The 14,759-nt window shown below is 42.2% G+C and overlaps 1 protein-coding gene across 7 annotated transcripts in view; it reads right to left on the reverse strand.

Moving 5' to 3' along the window:
- The window catches only part of rest (RE1-silencing transcription factor), a 17,527-nt gene continuing 2,768 nt past the window's right edge, over nucleotides 1-14,759 (reverse strand). Inside the window, exons 2-8 of one of the 7 annotated variants that reach the window (XM_084150111.1) lie at nucleotides 14,515-14,752; nucleotides 14,344-14,423; nucleotides 8,090-8,293; nucleotides 7,672-7,810; nucleotides 5,484-6,397; nucleotides 5,302-5,385; nucleotides 1-4,947 (exon numbers count right to left, since the gene is read on the reverse strand). In XM_084150111.1, coding sequence (XP_084006237.1) covers nucleotides 2,888-4,947; nucleotides 5,302-5,385; nucleotides 5,484-6,381 — 3,042 coding nt within the window. In that variant the 5' untranslated portion in view covers nucleotides 6,382-6,397; nucleotides 7,672-7,810; nucleotides 8,090-8,293; nucleotides 14,344-14,423; nucleotides 14,515-14,752 and the 3' untranslated portion in view covers nucleotides 1-2,887. Of the gene's footprint in view, nucleotides 4,948-5,301; nucleotides 5,386-5,483; nucleotides 6,398-7,671; nucleotides 8,458-14,343; nucleotides 14,424-14,514; nucleotides 14,753-14,759 lie in introns of those variants that run through there. The other 6 variants (XM_084150112.1, XM_084150114.1, XM_084150109.1 and 3 more) reach the window with 6 other exon arrangements.

The raw sequence follows: 14,759 nt of genomic DNA on the forward strand, positions 1-14,759 counted from the left end.
TCTGGATAGTAGGCCAACTTTTATTAAAAAGTGTAGAGCAGAAAATGGTACAGGATGCTTTGTTTTAAACTGCACAAAAAGGTTTTAAAACGGCCAATTGTTTTCAAAAAGTATTGGGGACAATGGCCAAAAACTCCCCACTTTGGTGAAGGTATTAATAAAAGTTAGTTGGCAATTATTGAACTGAAAAAGTATTTTCAATTCATTTATTTGCTTTAATCACTGAGCACAACCGGCGCTTATTAGAGACAGGTGTCCATTTGAGCCAGGCTTCTATTTCCTTAATGCATACAGCTTTTGCTCAATAAAAATTTGAAAAGACTACCACACTGTTTGTGACCAGAATAAACATTATAATAACAAATCCATCGCAGATCAGACTTGCAAAGACTAGGCTGCCTATCACCCCCCCCCCCCAATTTCACCCTTCAGCACCATTCATTTAATGTTGTGTTCTCTTTTTGGTGGCGACATGGCTAGCAACGATGACAGAATTTAAAAAAAAAAGTTTAATGCACATGTCCATGGGAATATCGTAAACAATTCATTTAGACCCGGGATTCATTTGAAACGGGTGTTTATTTGCTGAAATGTGTGCCGATTCCCGGCTTTTAGAAGGGACAGGCGGCTGGCAATTTGAGACTCAGCATTTAATTGAAGTTTTACGTTACATATGATTACAATATGTGAATGCAAAATGGTTTCAAAGACTGAAATAAACTTTTCTTATCTACTAATAAGCACAATACAGTAAGTGAACAGAGATAAAAGGTGTACATTTACAGTGATACGGAATCTAACAGTCTAGCTAAGAGTGCATTTATAGACTGGTTCAAGAGCACATCCGCTAAATTGGACCAGTTTCCCAGGGAACCCTGGTATATTCTTTTCCTTCCAATAGTCAGGAATCTCAAGACATAAGTCTTTATAATTCTATCTTCTCACTTTGGCATCACACCCAAAATATAATATTGCACTGAATTTACTAAAAGAGTACACACGGCATATTTTTTATTAGCTCAGTCTAACAATCACCTCAATAGAACAGAAAACTAAATGCATATGAAAGAAGTATATCACGGATGGCACAAACAGGCTAAGCTTTGGAGGCACAATTCTGTAAAACAGATGAGTGGGTTAATAAAAACAGCAAAAATCAAGTTGATGGGTTTGATCTTCATAGTAATCAAACAATTACAACTAAACCTCAAGGAATGGTTCTAAAGATAGACATGATGTAACAACAATATAATTGAAATCAGAGCTCTTACAGTGTAAAAAGAATGGTGACTCAATTACTATAAACCTACACTGTTAATATGCAAAAACATAAAATAATGATTGTCGAAGGCACTGAAGAGTAAAAAAGAAGAACATGTAGAACTACCGCCATCTTCGCTCAACAACTGTAAAAAATCTTCTTTGGCTTTTTCTGAACTCAGATACAAAACTGATAATGGCAAAGTTTCAGATGTGTTCACAAACTTTCATTTCACAACTTGTTTTCAATGTTAGCTAGTCTATTCTCTGTCAGTGATAGCAACATAGTATCTGTTTTATACCATCCAGAAAATCTCTATCCTTATCTTAAAGTTCTATAGGCCTACAGATGTAAAGGGCCAGTAGGCTAACACTAGGAACACCCTACCTCCCACAAAGTTGTGCATTTATTAATGAGTAGTATGAGTTTTTTTGTATGATTTTTTTGTATGATTTGTATATACAAAAAGTAACAACATATTTCAAACATTAACGCAAGAAACAATTCTATACACATCTCGCCACTTTTGTACCGGATGAGCCCAAAGAAACCTCACCCCATTTCATAGTTCATCAATTTGACTGAACGAGTCCTCATAAGTCATGGCAATTAACACCTATAACGTTTTCTTGTAATTAAGATATTTTTTATAATTAGTCCATTGTACAGATTGATAATTGATTTATACAATGTTTAAAAAAATCTCTATTGATGTTATCAATATAAAAAAGACAAAATCATAGTTGTCAAGTGCTCCCTAAATGGTGGAGTGGACAACGCACACTTGTCCCAACTTTGAACATGCAGCCCTCTTCCCCATTTAGGGTACAGACCACTTCACTGGAGTGGACTCGCACAATAGGAGAACCCTATTATTCTCTGGACCACCTGAGTCCTTCTAATATAATCTCCCTGCGGGAATTGGGGGGTTTCTTTGGTTTTTCATTGAAAAAGTCTACCACTTCCTTTCATAATGGATTTACTATTGTTGTTCAACAGGACTGATGGATTAGAAAAACAGGTGCAACTCATCTCTTGGTGGCTTCTTCTAATATAGAAACTCAACTGCTTTGTGAACCACAGGGCAAGGTGTCGCGATTTCTTGAATATCAATCGCTATTTGTAACATACATACAATGCTATTCGGTTTTAGATACCGGTAGTTGCATAACCATGAGATTTACAAGTATTATGAGATTTACAAGCAACAAAATGAATATCCCATATTTTCTTTGATGGATGTTTCAGCCAAATGCCAAACCATGAACATTCGTTTTGGGCCTCACACGTGTCAACTCACATATTCTCTATGATTTAAATTAAAAGCACTGAAGAATTAATAGTCAAACAGTCTGGGAACCAATACGTGAAAGCCCAGACACCAATAATCCAATTAACTAGTCTGCCTAAAGCTGGTATTAAAAAGGCTGTCAAGAGAGTTTTAGGCATATCATATATTTTATACAGCACTTACTAGTGAGCACTAATGCAAGGTAACTGAATATGTACTGTCAACATGCTTACACAGACAACTATGTTTTATAACAGGGAGACAGGGTAAAACAAAATACACTGCTGGAACCTGACCAAAATGGGATAATTCATAGCTCCCTACTCTGCAGACACTCACTGGCCCAGCTTGGATGCATTGTCAAGATAGTACACATTCACCAGGTGGCGATTCAGGTGCCGACGGTACTCCACCTCCAAGGGGAAGGTACGGTCACAGAAAATACACATGTGATTCTTGAGTTCAGTTGGAGTCGGAATCTCTTCTGTGGGAGTTTCAGGGTCATTGGCCAGTTTGCTGGCGGCAGCAGCCAGTCCGTTGAGCCCCGAGTCGTCGCTGCCCTCCGAGGCGCTATCGCTGATCTCACTTCCTCCGTCATGGCTGTGGATGCCCTCGTCCTCTTCAGTTTCAGTAGGCTTTCCTCTTGGCCTAGGGAGCTCCAGGGAGGGTGTTGTTGGTGTTGATGGTTCTCCCTGTGGCCTTCTGAAATCGGGAGAGCCGTCCATTTCTATGGGAGATGGGGACTCGTCTTCAAGAGTAGGAGTTTCCTCTGCTTGGTCGGCGACCTTAGCCTGCTCAGCCTGTGGAGTTGTGTCCTGAGATGGGGATGCATTTTGCTTTGCAAGGTTGTTTCCCCCATTATTGGACTGTTGTTCTGCAGAGCTCTGCCTAGTAGATGTATGCATTGCGGGGACGGTCTCCTGGTCAGATGCCTGCTTCTCTCCCTGTACAACTGTTGGCTGAAGCTCTGTGGCAGGACACTTTTTGTTTTCAGGGGGGCTAATGGGGTTCTCAATGATGGAACACTCCTTGTTCTCACTGGAAGCCTCAGTCTCTCCAGGGCTTGCTTCTTTCTTGTTGATGTTTTTCAGCTTTTTCACTACGGGCGAGTTCATAATCTGGTTTGCTGAGGCCTCCTGCTCAGACACTGGGCAAGGCTCAGTCGTCATGCTTTGGGGGATACTGGCTTTTGATTGTGACTTGTGAGCAGCCTTGACTTTTAACCGTTTGGCCTTAATGTCGGTGCAGGGCTCCTCAGGAGATTCCTTCATTGATAAGTCCAAGGCCTCAGCAGCCTTTCTCTTTAGTGGCTTCATCTTGCTCTTCTCTCCTTGTTTTTCCACTGGTGCTTCCAGACTCTGAGGTGCTTTTTCAACAGTCTTTTCAACCACTTTCTCCATTTTTTTAGAAGGACTCTTAGATTTTGTTGTATTTTTGTTCTCTTTTCCTTCTCTCTCATTCTTCAGTGTTCCCTGCTGCTCTTTTTTCTCCTTCTCCAGCCTCTTGTTTTCCTCCTTCGCTTTCTCCATATTCTCCTTCTCCAGCATGTCTTTCTCTAACGCCTCCTTAACTGATTTCTCCTTCTCAACATCGTCCTCTTCCAAACTCACCTTTTGAACTCTTTCCACAGTTTCCTTTATTTCGCTCTTATCCTGAACACCTGTTTTCCCTATCGTCTGTTTTTTGGGACATCTCTTCACTTTATTACCTGTGGTTTGAACTGCAGCTGCTGTCTCCTTCGGGGTAACATTCTGCTTTGTATTCTCACTGCTCATCTCTGTACTCTTGCGTTTCAGTGTTACCTTTTTCTCTGCCTTGTCCTTTGCCTTTTTAGGTGTCTCTTTGACAGGGGAGACGTAACATTTCTTGTGGGTCTTGTCCGTTGCTACACTTTCTGCAGCTTGAAGAGGGCTGGGATTGCTGCTCTTCTTGGTCGAGAGATTGCCATGGCTTGATTGTTTATCAGCTCCAGAGATCTCTGGTCTCGCCTCCATGTCCTCCTCCTCATCATCAATTGCAGACAGCTCAAACTTTGCGATTCCATTCACCATGGTGTACTCATCGGTGAATTCATCAGAATCAGGTTTCTTGACACGCAGCTTGACCTTTGACACATCCATTGCGATCTGTGGGCAGCCGGGGTGTCTAGATTTGATGTGATACTGCAGGTTACACTTTTTGGAAGCGGCGTACTTGCAGACAGGGCAAAGGAACTGACGCGGGTTGAGGTGGAGCTCCACATGCTTTTTGTAGTTGCTGCGATCAGCCGTCTTGTATGGACAGTGGGGGCAGCACAGGGGCTTGGGTCCATTGTGAACCTGTCTGGAATGGCGTGTCACCTCATGCTGATTGGCAGCCAGGTAGTTGCAGCGGTCACATTTGAAAGGCCTTTCACCTGTCAAGAAAATCAATGTGGAAAATGGTCAGGTTACAGACGTTTTAACTGCTGTTAACTTGAATGGGAACACTGGCTCACATTTCATGCAGGGAAGATGGATCAGAGTACGGAGAGACAAGCAACAATTACAGGTCGAACACTAAGCATCTCACAGCACGTATCGCAAACCACTTTACCGTTCTCATCCAAAACCATCTGCTCCAGCGAATGCAACAAAGGAGAAGAAGTTGACTATGAGAGGAAATAAAAACAGAGACTATGCACAATAATTATATTTGTCTAATTTCTGCTACATGCTAGAAAGATGTACCGTCAGTCTTTTTTGTCATGTAGCCTGTGTTAGACACTCACCCGAGTGTGTTCTCATATGCCTGGTAAGATGGGTCTTCTGGGAGCTTGAGTACTCACAGTACGGACATCGAAAAGGACGCTCCCCTACAGCAGGAAAAATAGAGTTAGCTATACTGTTAAAAACACTCATACGTTGACCATTAAGTGCATAATTGGGAGTGAAAAGGTTATGTTTGACAAACCTGTGTGGGTGCGGATATGCTGCACGTAGTTGTTCTTACGGTCCGAGAAATAGCAGCACTGGTTGCAGGTGAAGAGCTTACTGGGGAAATGGTTCCTGAGGTGCTTCCTCCAGTGGTACTGACTGACAGTGGTATACGTGCAGATGGTGCATTTATAGACCCTCTGGTCGTCACCCTCCTTCTCGTGGTGCTTGAGGTGAGCCATGTAATGGTCGTAGCGGTTGGTGTTGTAGCCGCAGCGCTCACAGCGGATCACCCCTTTGTTGTTGGCCCCGCCATCACCGCTCTCCGATTCTTGAACTGGTCCCGCCAAAGTCTCTTTTGCCCGTGCCTTATCCCCCTCCACGCGTTTCACCACGATCATCCTATTGGCGCTGTGGATTTGGATGTGGGTTACAAACTCCTCCTCGCGCTGGGCCTGGTAGTTGCAGGGTTTACAGAAGAAGGGTTTCTTCTTCTTAGCTGACTCCATGATCATGCCCAGAGGGGTAGAAGGGGTAAATGGGATGGGAGGGCTAGAAGGGCGCTGTTCAGAGGGTTTGGACAGGTCCATCCCTTCTTCCTCTTCATCATTATCAATCTCCTCAACCTGGGCAAGGCCAGCCTGTGGAGACTCTGGGTAGTCTACAATACACATCTCTCTCTCATGGCTATCGTAACTGTACCTGATGATGTTCTCGTCTTCACTATCGGAGTAACTGCCGACGGTTTGAAGCTCCATCATCTCCTTCCCTTCTGTTGGATTTTCACAGGCTACGTTGGCGAGCATGACCAGCTGCGGGGCCGGCAGCTCATTGTGTGGAAGCTCAGCCAACCCCTGGGCATCCTCCACCATGGGCATGCCAGCTGAGGTGGAGTACATGACCAAGCCCATTGGATACACCGTCTGAGAAGCCATGCTGGGAGGGCTGTGGCTGTGGGGGAGGAGAGCAGAACCAGAGATCATGATCATTGCTCAAACAACTTCAAATAAGATATGTTAAATTACGTTTGTTTTCATTTCAGAACTAAAAATGTTGTAGTCACAGAGAGTATGAGTTTTAACAGGCCTTTAATTCTGGCCTTCATCAATCTTTTGAACATGTTTATCACATAGGCCACTCGGTCCCACGTCATCAAAATTATATGGCTTGCAAGTTTTCCAAGCAACTACCAACCAGGGACATTCCATGTAAGGTAATGTCACTGTTCCTTCTCTGAATTAGTCATTTGGTATTTATATCATGGTCGGAAAGCGCAGGATGTTTTTATAATAATCCAGGAATGGTGGACACAAGAAAGAAAAAAACTAATGTAATCAATCCAAGTGTCAAAATAGATAAAAGGAAAGTATGATAAACCTATACAATTTCATCACGTCATTGATTCCTTATCTGGATTTCTTCATGTCTTCATGCGGTCTGCTGTGCATATAGATGTGATGTACCAGTATGTGACTATAACAGATGACAATGTTGTATGTATTCTTACATTTGTAAGAAAGGATATTTATCCAGACTATTTCATTCTTAAAATGTAATCAGTTAAGAAAACAAAAACAAGAGTTATTTCCCATAAATATATATTTAAATGTTTAACAGAATACTACCAAGAATATCCCACCACTTCAAAATGTATGTTTCATAACTTAATTGTGGGCCTGCTTCATGTATTTTACTATGACACAGTGCCTTGGGAAACCCCATAGTCTCCTAGGCCTGTGTTTGCATGCACAGAAATGTGTGTTCGGCCATTTTGAAACAGCACCACCAACTTGGTCGACAGCGCCCAAAAACTACAGTAGCCTGCCCTACATTCTAACTAGTATGCAGAGAAAATAAGAAAGAGGTGGAAATAGAAAAACACAATTACGAAATGGGTTGTATGATCTCAATGCAAAACAATATATATATAGCTAGCATTGACCTAAATGGTAATAATGACCAAACACTTACACCTTTTTTTGTCTTTACTTTCTAACTATGAGCAAAAGTGTGTAGACATACTTTGTAACATTGCTGGTACGGAAATAATCACTTGCAAAATAACATGTATTTGACTGAGTTATTGTCTATGTATAGTTGTAAACAAGAACTAGACCTCAACAATAAAAAGCGGAAAGTTGCAACAAAAAAAGCTACAGTAAAGACAAGACAATTATTTCACTTCGTTGACAAATGGATCGATTGTAGTTAAAACTAACTTTTACCAACAATAGTATTCCACATATCGCCATGCAAGCTTGCAGAGAATGTCGCTGTCCAGCAAGGCCCTCAAAACTTCACTCGGAAAACTTGTTTTACGGAAGAGCAAACTCCGAACAAAACAAGGTCGTTAACTTGTAAAATCTTGAAAAAATGTAGAGATAGTGTGTTATTAGTTTTATTTAAAAATATATATATATATCATAAATAAAGTTTGGCGTGCAAACACTACGAAAGTTTAGAACAGCGTATGTTAGCCATGGTCCTGATCTTCGTGCTGAAATCAGCCCTGGACAGCGCCTCTCCCTTTCAGCAACCCCCACACAGCCTCCATTTTCAAAAATGTTCGTCAAAGTTAGTTTGTTTCACAAATTCAAACAATAGACAACAAATCTGTTAATTCCTAAATTACACACAACTCACCGTATATCTGTATCCACTCCTTGTCGGTATTCGGTCAATATTATCGAAGAACTAGTACACAAACTATTGACGGAAGAAGTTTCCAAACATTCCTACACAGGCTGGCTTCGTCTGTTTGCAGGGATGGCTGACGTCAGCGCGAGCTCCTGTTTCTGCCCCGGGCTTCTTCTTTCCAAATACCAACGTTCCAAATGGTCATACAATCTAGCAATCGGGTTATTATTATTATGCATTATTAGTTGACTTATTTTCATTTAGAAAAGTTTTCGGCAAAAAATGTATTCCTCTGTATATATATATATATATATATATACTACCGGTCAAAAGTTTGGACACACCTACTCATTCAAGGGTTTTTCTTAATTTTTACTATTTTCTAAACAAATCAAAATATATTTTATATTTGAGATTATTCAAATAGCCACCCTTTGCCTTGATGACAGCTTTGCACACTCTTGGCATTCTCTCAACCAGCTTCACCTGGAATGCTTTTCCAACAGTCTTGAAGGAGGCTGCTTTTCCTTCACTCTGCCATCCAACTCATTACAAACCATCTCAATTGTACATATTACTTCAACTACCTCAACTAGCAGGTGCCCCCGCACATTGACTCTGCACCGGTACCCCCCTGTATATATAGCCTCCCTACTGTTATTTTATTTTACTTCTGCTCTTTTTTTCTCAACACTTTTTTGTTGTTTTATTCTACTTTTTTATAAAAAATAAATGCACTGTTGGTTAAGGGCTGTAAGTAAGCATTTCACTGTAATGTCTGCACCTGTTGTATTCGGCGCATGTGGCCAATAAAATTTGATTTGATTTGATTTGAATTGGGTTGAGGTCGGGGGATTGTGGAGGCCAGGTCATCTGACGCAGCACTCTATCACTCTCCTTCTTGGTAAAATAGCCCTTACACCGCCTGGAGTTGTGTTGGGTCATTGTCCTGTTGAAAAACAAATGATAGTCCTACTAAGACCAAACCAGATGGGATGGCATATTACATTTACATTTGAGTCATTTAGCAGACGCTCTTATCCAGAGCGACTTACAGTTAGTGAGTGCATCGCTGCAGAATGCTGTGGTAGACATGCTGGTTAAGTGTGCCTTGAATTCTAAATAAATCACAGACAGTGTCACCAGCAAAGCACCCCCACACCATAACACCTCCTCCTCCATTCATTTCGGTGGGAACTACACATGCAGAGATCATCCGTTCACCCACATCGCGTCTCACAAAGACACGGCGGTTGGAACCAAAAATCTCAAATTTCGACTCCAGATGAAAGGACATATTTCCATCGGTCTAATGTCCGTTGCTCGTGTTTCTTGGCCCAAGCAAGTCTCTTCTTCTCATTGGTGTCCTTTAGTAGCGGTTTCTTTGCAGCAAATCGACCATGAAGGCCTGATTCACACCGTCCCCTCTGAACCGTTGATGTTGAGATGTGTCTGTGACTTGAACTCTGTGAAGCATTTATTTGGGCTGCAATTTCTGAGGCTGGTAACTCTAATGAACTTATCCTCTGCAGCAGAAGTAAATCTGGGTCTTCCATTCCTGTGGCGGTCCTCATGAGAGCCTGTTTCATCATAGCGCTTGATGGTATTTGCGACTGCACTTGAAGAAACTTTCAAAGTTCTTGAAATGTTCCGTATTGACTGACCTTCATGTCTTAAAGTAATGATGGACTGTCGTTTCTCTTTGCTTATTTGAGCTGTTCTTGCCATAATATGGACTTGGTATTTTACTAAATAGGGCTATCTTCTGTATACCCCCCCTACCTTGTCACAACACAACTGATTGGCTCAAACGCGTTAAGAAGGAAAGAAATTCCACAAATGAACTTTTAAGAAGGCACACCTGTTAATTGAAACGCATTCCAGGGGACTACCTCATGAGGCTGGTTGAGAGAATGCCAAGAGTGTGCAAAACTGTCATCAAGGCAAAGGGTGGCTGTTAGAATAATCTCAAATATAACATATATTCTGATTTGTTTAACACTTTTTTGTTTAATGCATGATTCCATATGTGTCATTTCATCATTTTGATGTCTTCACTATTATTCTACAATGTAAAAAATAGTGAAAATAAAGAAAAACCCTTGAATGAGTAGGTGTGTCCAAACTTTTGACTGGTAGTGTGTATACACTGCTCAAAAAAATAAAGGGAACACTTAAACAACACAATGTAACTCCAAGTCAATCACACTTCTGTGAAATCAAACTGTCCACTTAGGAAGCAACACTGATTGACAATACATTTCACATGCTGTTGTACAAATGGAATAGACAACAGGTGGAAATTATAGGCAATTAGCAAGACACCCCCAATAAAGGAGTGGTTCTGCAGGTGGTGACCACAGACCACTTCTCAGTTCCTATGCTTCCTGGCTGATGTTTTGGTCACTTTTGAATGCTGGCGGTGCTTTCACTCTAGTGGTAGCATGAGACGGAGTCTACAACCCACACAAGTGGCTCAGGTAGTGCAGCTCATCCAGGATGGCACACCAATGCGAGCTGTGGCAAGAAGGTTTGCTGTGTCTGTCAGCATAGTGTCCAGAGCATGGAGGCGCTACCAGGAGACAGGCCAGTACATCAGGAGACGTGGAGGAGGCCGTAGGAGGGCAACAACCCAGCAGCAGGACCGCTACCTCCGCCTTTGTGCAAGGAGGAGCAGGAGGAGCACTGCCAGAGCCCTGCAAAATGACCTCCAGCAGGCCACAAATGTGCATGTGTCTGCTCAAACGTCAGAAACAGACTCCATGAGGGTGGTATGAGGGCCCGACGTCCACAGGTGGGGGTTGTGTTTACAGCCCAACACCGTGCAGGACGTTTGGCATTTGCCAGAGAACACCAAGATTGGCAAATTCGCCACTGGCGCCCTGTGCTCTTCACAGATGAAAGCAGGTTCACACTGAGCACGTGACAGACGTGACAGAGTCTGGAGACGCCGTGGAGAACGTTCTGCTGCCTGCAACACCCTCCAGCATGACCAGTTTGGCGGTGGGTTAGTCATGGAGTGGGGTGGCATTTCTTTGGGGGGTCGCACAGCCCTCCATGTGCTCGCCAGAGGTAGCCTGACTGCCATTAGGTACCGAGATGAGATCCTCATTTAAAAAAAAATGTTTTAGTCATTTAGCAGACGCTCTTATCCAGAGCGACTTACATGAGCAATTAATCCTCAGACCCCTTGTGAGACCATATGCTGGTGCGGTTGGCCCTGGGTTCCTCCTAATGCAAGACAATGCTAGACCTCATGTGGCTGGAGTATGTCAGCAGTTCCTGCAAGAGGAAGGCATTGATGCTATGGACTGGCCCGCCCGTTCCCCAGACCTGAATCCAATTGAGCACATCTGGGACATCATGTTTCGCTCCATCCACCAACGCCACGTTGCACCACAGACTGTCCAGGAGTTGGCGGATGCTTTAGTCCAGGTCTGGGAGGAGATCCCTCAGGAGACCATCCGCCACCTCATCAGGAGCATGCCCAGGCGTTGTAGGGAGGTCATACAGGCACGTGGAGGCCACACACACTACTGAGCCTCATTTTGACTTGTTTTAAGGACATTACATCAAAGTTGGATCAGCCTGTAGTGTGGTTTTCCACTTTAATTTTGAGGGTGACTCCAAATCCAGACCTCCATGGGTTGATAAATTTGATTTCCATTGATAATTTTTGTGTGATTTTGTTGTCAGCACATTCAACTATGTAAAGAAAAAAGTATTTAATAAGATTATTTCATTCATTCAGATCTAGGATGTGTTATTTTAGTGTTCCCTTTATTTTTTTGAGCATTGTGTATATATATATATATATACAGTGGGGAAAAAAAGTATTTAGTCAGCCACCAATTTTGCAAGTTCTCCCACTTAAAAAGATGAGAGAGGCCTGTCATTTTCATCATAGGTACACGTCAACTATGACAGACAAAATGAGAAAATAAATTCCAGAAAATCACATTGTAGGATTTTTAATGAATTTATTTGCAAATTATGGTGGAAAATAAGTATTTGGTCAATAACAAAAGTTTCTCAATACTTTGTTATATACCCTTTGTTGGCAATGACACAGGTCAAACGTTTTCTGTAAGTCTTCACAAGGTTTTCACACACTGTTGCTGGTATTTTGGCCCATTCCTCCATGCAGATCTCCTCTAGAGCAGTGATGTTTTGGGGCTGTCGCTGGGCAACACAGACTTTCAACTCCCTCCAAAGATTTTCTATGGGGTTGAGATCTGGAGACTGGCTAGGCCACTCCAGGACCTTGAAATGCTTCTTACGAAGCCACTCCTTCATTGCCCGGGTGGTGTGTTTGGGATCATTGTCATGCTGAAAGACCCAGCCACGTTTCATCTTCAATGCCCTTGCTGATGGAAGGAGGTTTTCACTCAAAATCTCACGATACATGGCCCCATTCATTCTTTCCTTTACACGGATCAGTCGTCCTGGTCCCTTTGCAGAAAAACAGCCCCAAAGCATGATGTTTCCACCCCCATGCTTCACAGCAGGTATGGTGTTCTTTGGATGCAACTCAGCATTCTTTGTCCTCCAAACACGACGAGTTGAGTTTTTACCAAAAAGTTATATTTTGGTTTCATCTGACCATATGACATTCTCCCAATCCTCTTCTGGATCATCCAAATGCACTCTAGCAAACTTCAGACGGGCCTGGACATGTACTGGCTTAAGCAGGGGGACACGTCTGGCACTGCAGGATTTGAGTCCCTGGCGGCGTAGTGTGTTACTGATGGTAGGCTTTGTTACTTTGGTCCCAGCTCTCTGCAGGTCATTCACTAGGTCCCCCCGTGTGGTTCTGGGATTTTTGCTCACCGTTCTTGTGATCATTTTGACCCCACGGGGTGAGATCTTGCGTGGAGCCCCAGATCGAGGGAGATTATCAGTGGTCTTGTATGTCTTCCATTTCCTAATAATTGCTCCCACAGTTGATTTCTTCAAACCAAGCTGCTTACCTATTGCAGATTCAGTCTTCCCAGCCTGGTGCAGGTCTACAATTTTGTTTCTGGTGTCCTTTGACAGCTCTTTGGTCTTGGCCATAGTGGAGTTTGGAGTGTGACTGTTTGAGGTTGTGGACAGGTGTCTTTTATACTGATAACAAGTTCAAACAGGTGCCATTAATACAGGTAACGAGTGGGGGACAGAGGAGCCTCTTAAAGAAGAAGTTACAGGTCTGTGAGAGCCAGAAATCTTGCTTGTTTGTAGGTGACCAAATACTTATTTTCCACCATAATTTGCAAATAAATTCATAAAAAATCCTACAATGTGATCTTCTGAAAAAAAAAAGATTTTTTTTTCTCATTTTGTCTGTCATAGTTGACGTGTACCTATGATGAAAATTACAGGCCTCTCTCATCTTTTTAAGTGGGAGAACATGCACAATTGGTGGCTGACTAAATACTTTTTTCCCCACTGTATATATATATATAAATTATTACACTGGGGGGCTAATTAGCTATCTAGAATGCTCCGAACACCTGCGTGTAATGGAAGAAGGCCGCCAGAAATGTGTTGTCACTGAAAAATACTGTCGGCTGCAACTGTGATAAAGCTGGTTAAAACATTGTACAGTAAGTGTATATTTATCATTTGTGAAATTATTTTGATGTGATATGAAAGTAAAGGGATTTATTGAGAATCAATTCATGTTTAGATGGAGTATTTGGCTGTTTTGCCTTCCAGAGCCAGTCTACCTCTGAAAATAATATGTAAAGTCCTTGGACCTTAAGGAGTAACGGTAGGCTCCTTAAGAGTGCATCTTGGGCTATATACACTGTCTACTGCTATACACATCATTCCCAATAATACAATCATGTAACATTATAATTAAATATAAAGAAAATTTCACAAGTCAAAGTACAACAATTTATGCATAATTCATTAGTGTTTTAAATCTTCACATTGTCCGCTTCACAACAAAAAGTTAACAGCTCCAGTACCCTGTTAATGCCACATAATCAGATGGTCTCATGATTTAATTCACCATACCTGGGTTGGCTGGCATGGTTATTTCCCCAAAACAGTCCTGAATTCTTTTTTACATTATGTGTAATATATACATACAGAATGTGTAGTTATTCGATCAGTGTAATCTTGCCAAGAAAAAGGTAAAGATCTTCATGTTTCAGTGTGTTATTACCAGGTATACTGGGGAAAGCCCACACTGACCATGGGAAAAGAGCTATTGCATAAATCCCACAATGAAGGTTTGATTGAATTCTGTCCACACCAAAATGATATAATACCTGGATGGGATGGCTCAATGGATGCCCATCCTTCTGTGTGACCTCTGTAAATGGGGAATGTGTCAGAGGATCTACCAGGCCTAAATGCAAAAAAAAAACAAAAAAAACATGAGACCAACCCACACAGACTGCATTCTCCAGTCCACAGTGTACTGCTGCACAAAAACTCACTTGGATTTGTTGGGTCCATGGTTTGGGCCAAAGCCTTTTGGAGCATGCCAGGAAGCAAGCTCTAGTCTGGGCATACACATGCCCTCACTTGTGAAACTGGGTCTTTGCAACTGTCTAGTCATGGGTCTGTTGCAAATAGAGACAGCTTTTCAGCTTGATGAAAGTGTTATAAACAACTCAAGGCCTCCAGGTCATGAATTACACCAGAAGCATAGGTAGTTACCTTGTGGGAGTTTGCCTGTAAC

Source organism: Coregonus lavaretus, assembly GCF_964263955.1.
Source record: "Coregonus lavaretus genome assembly, chromosome: 32".
Lineage (NCBI taxonomy): Eukaryota > Metazoa > Chordata > Actinopteri > Salmoniformes > Salmonidae > Coregonus > Coregonus lavaretus.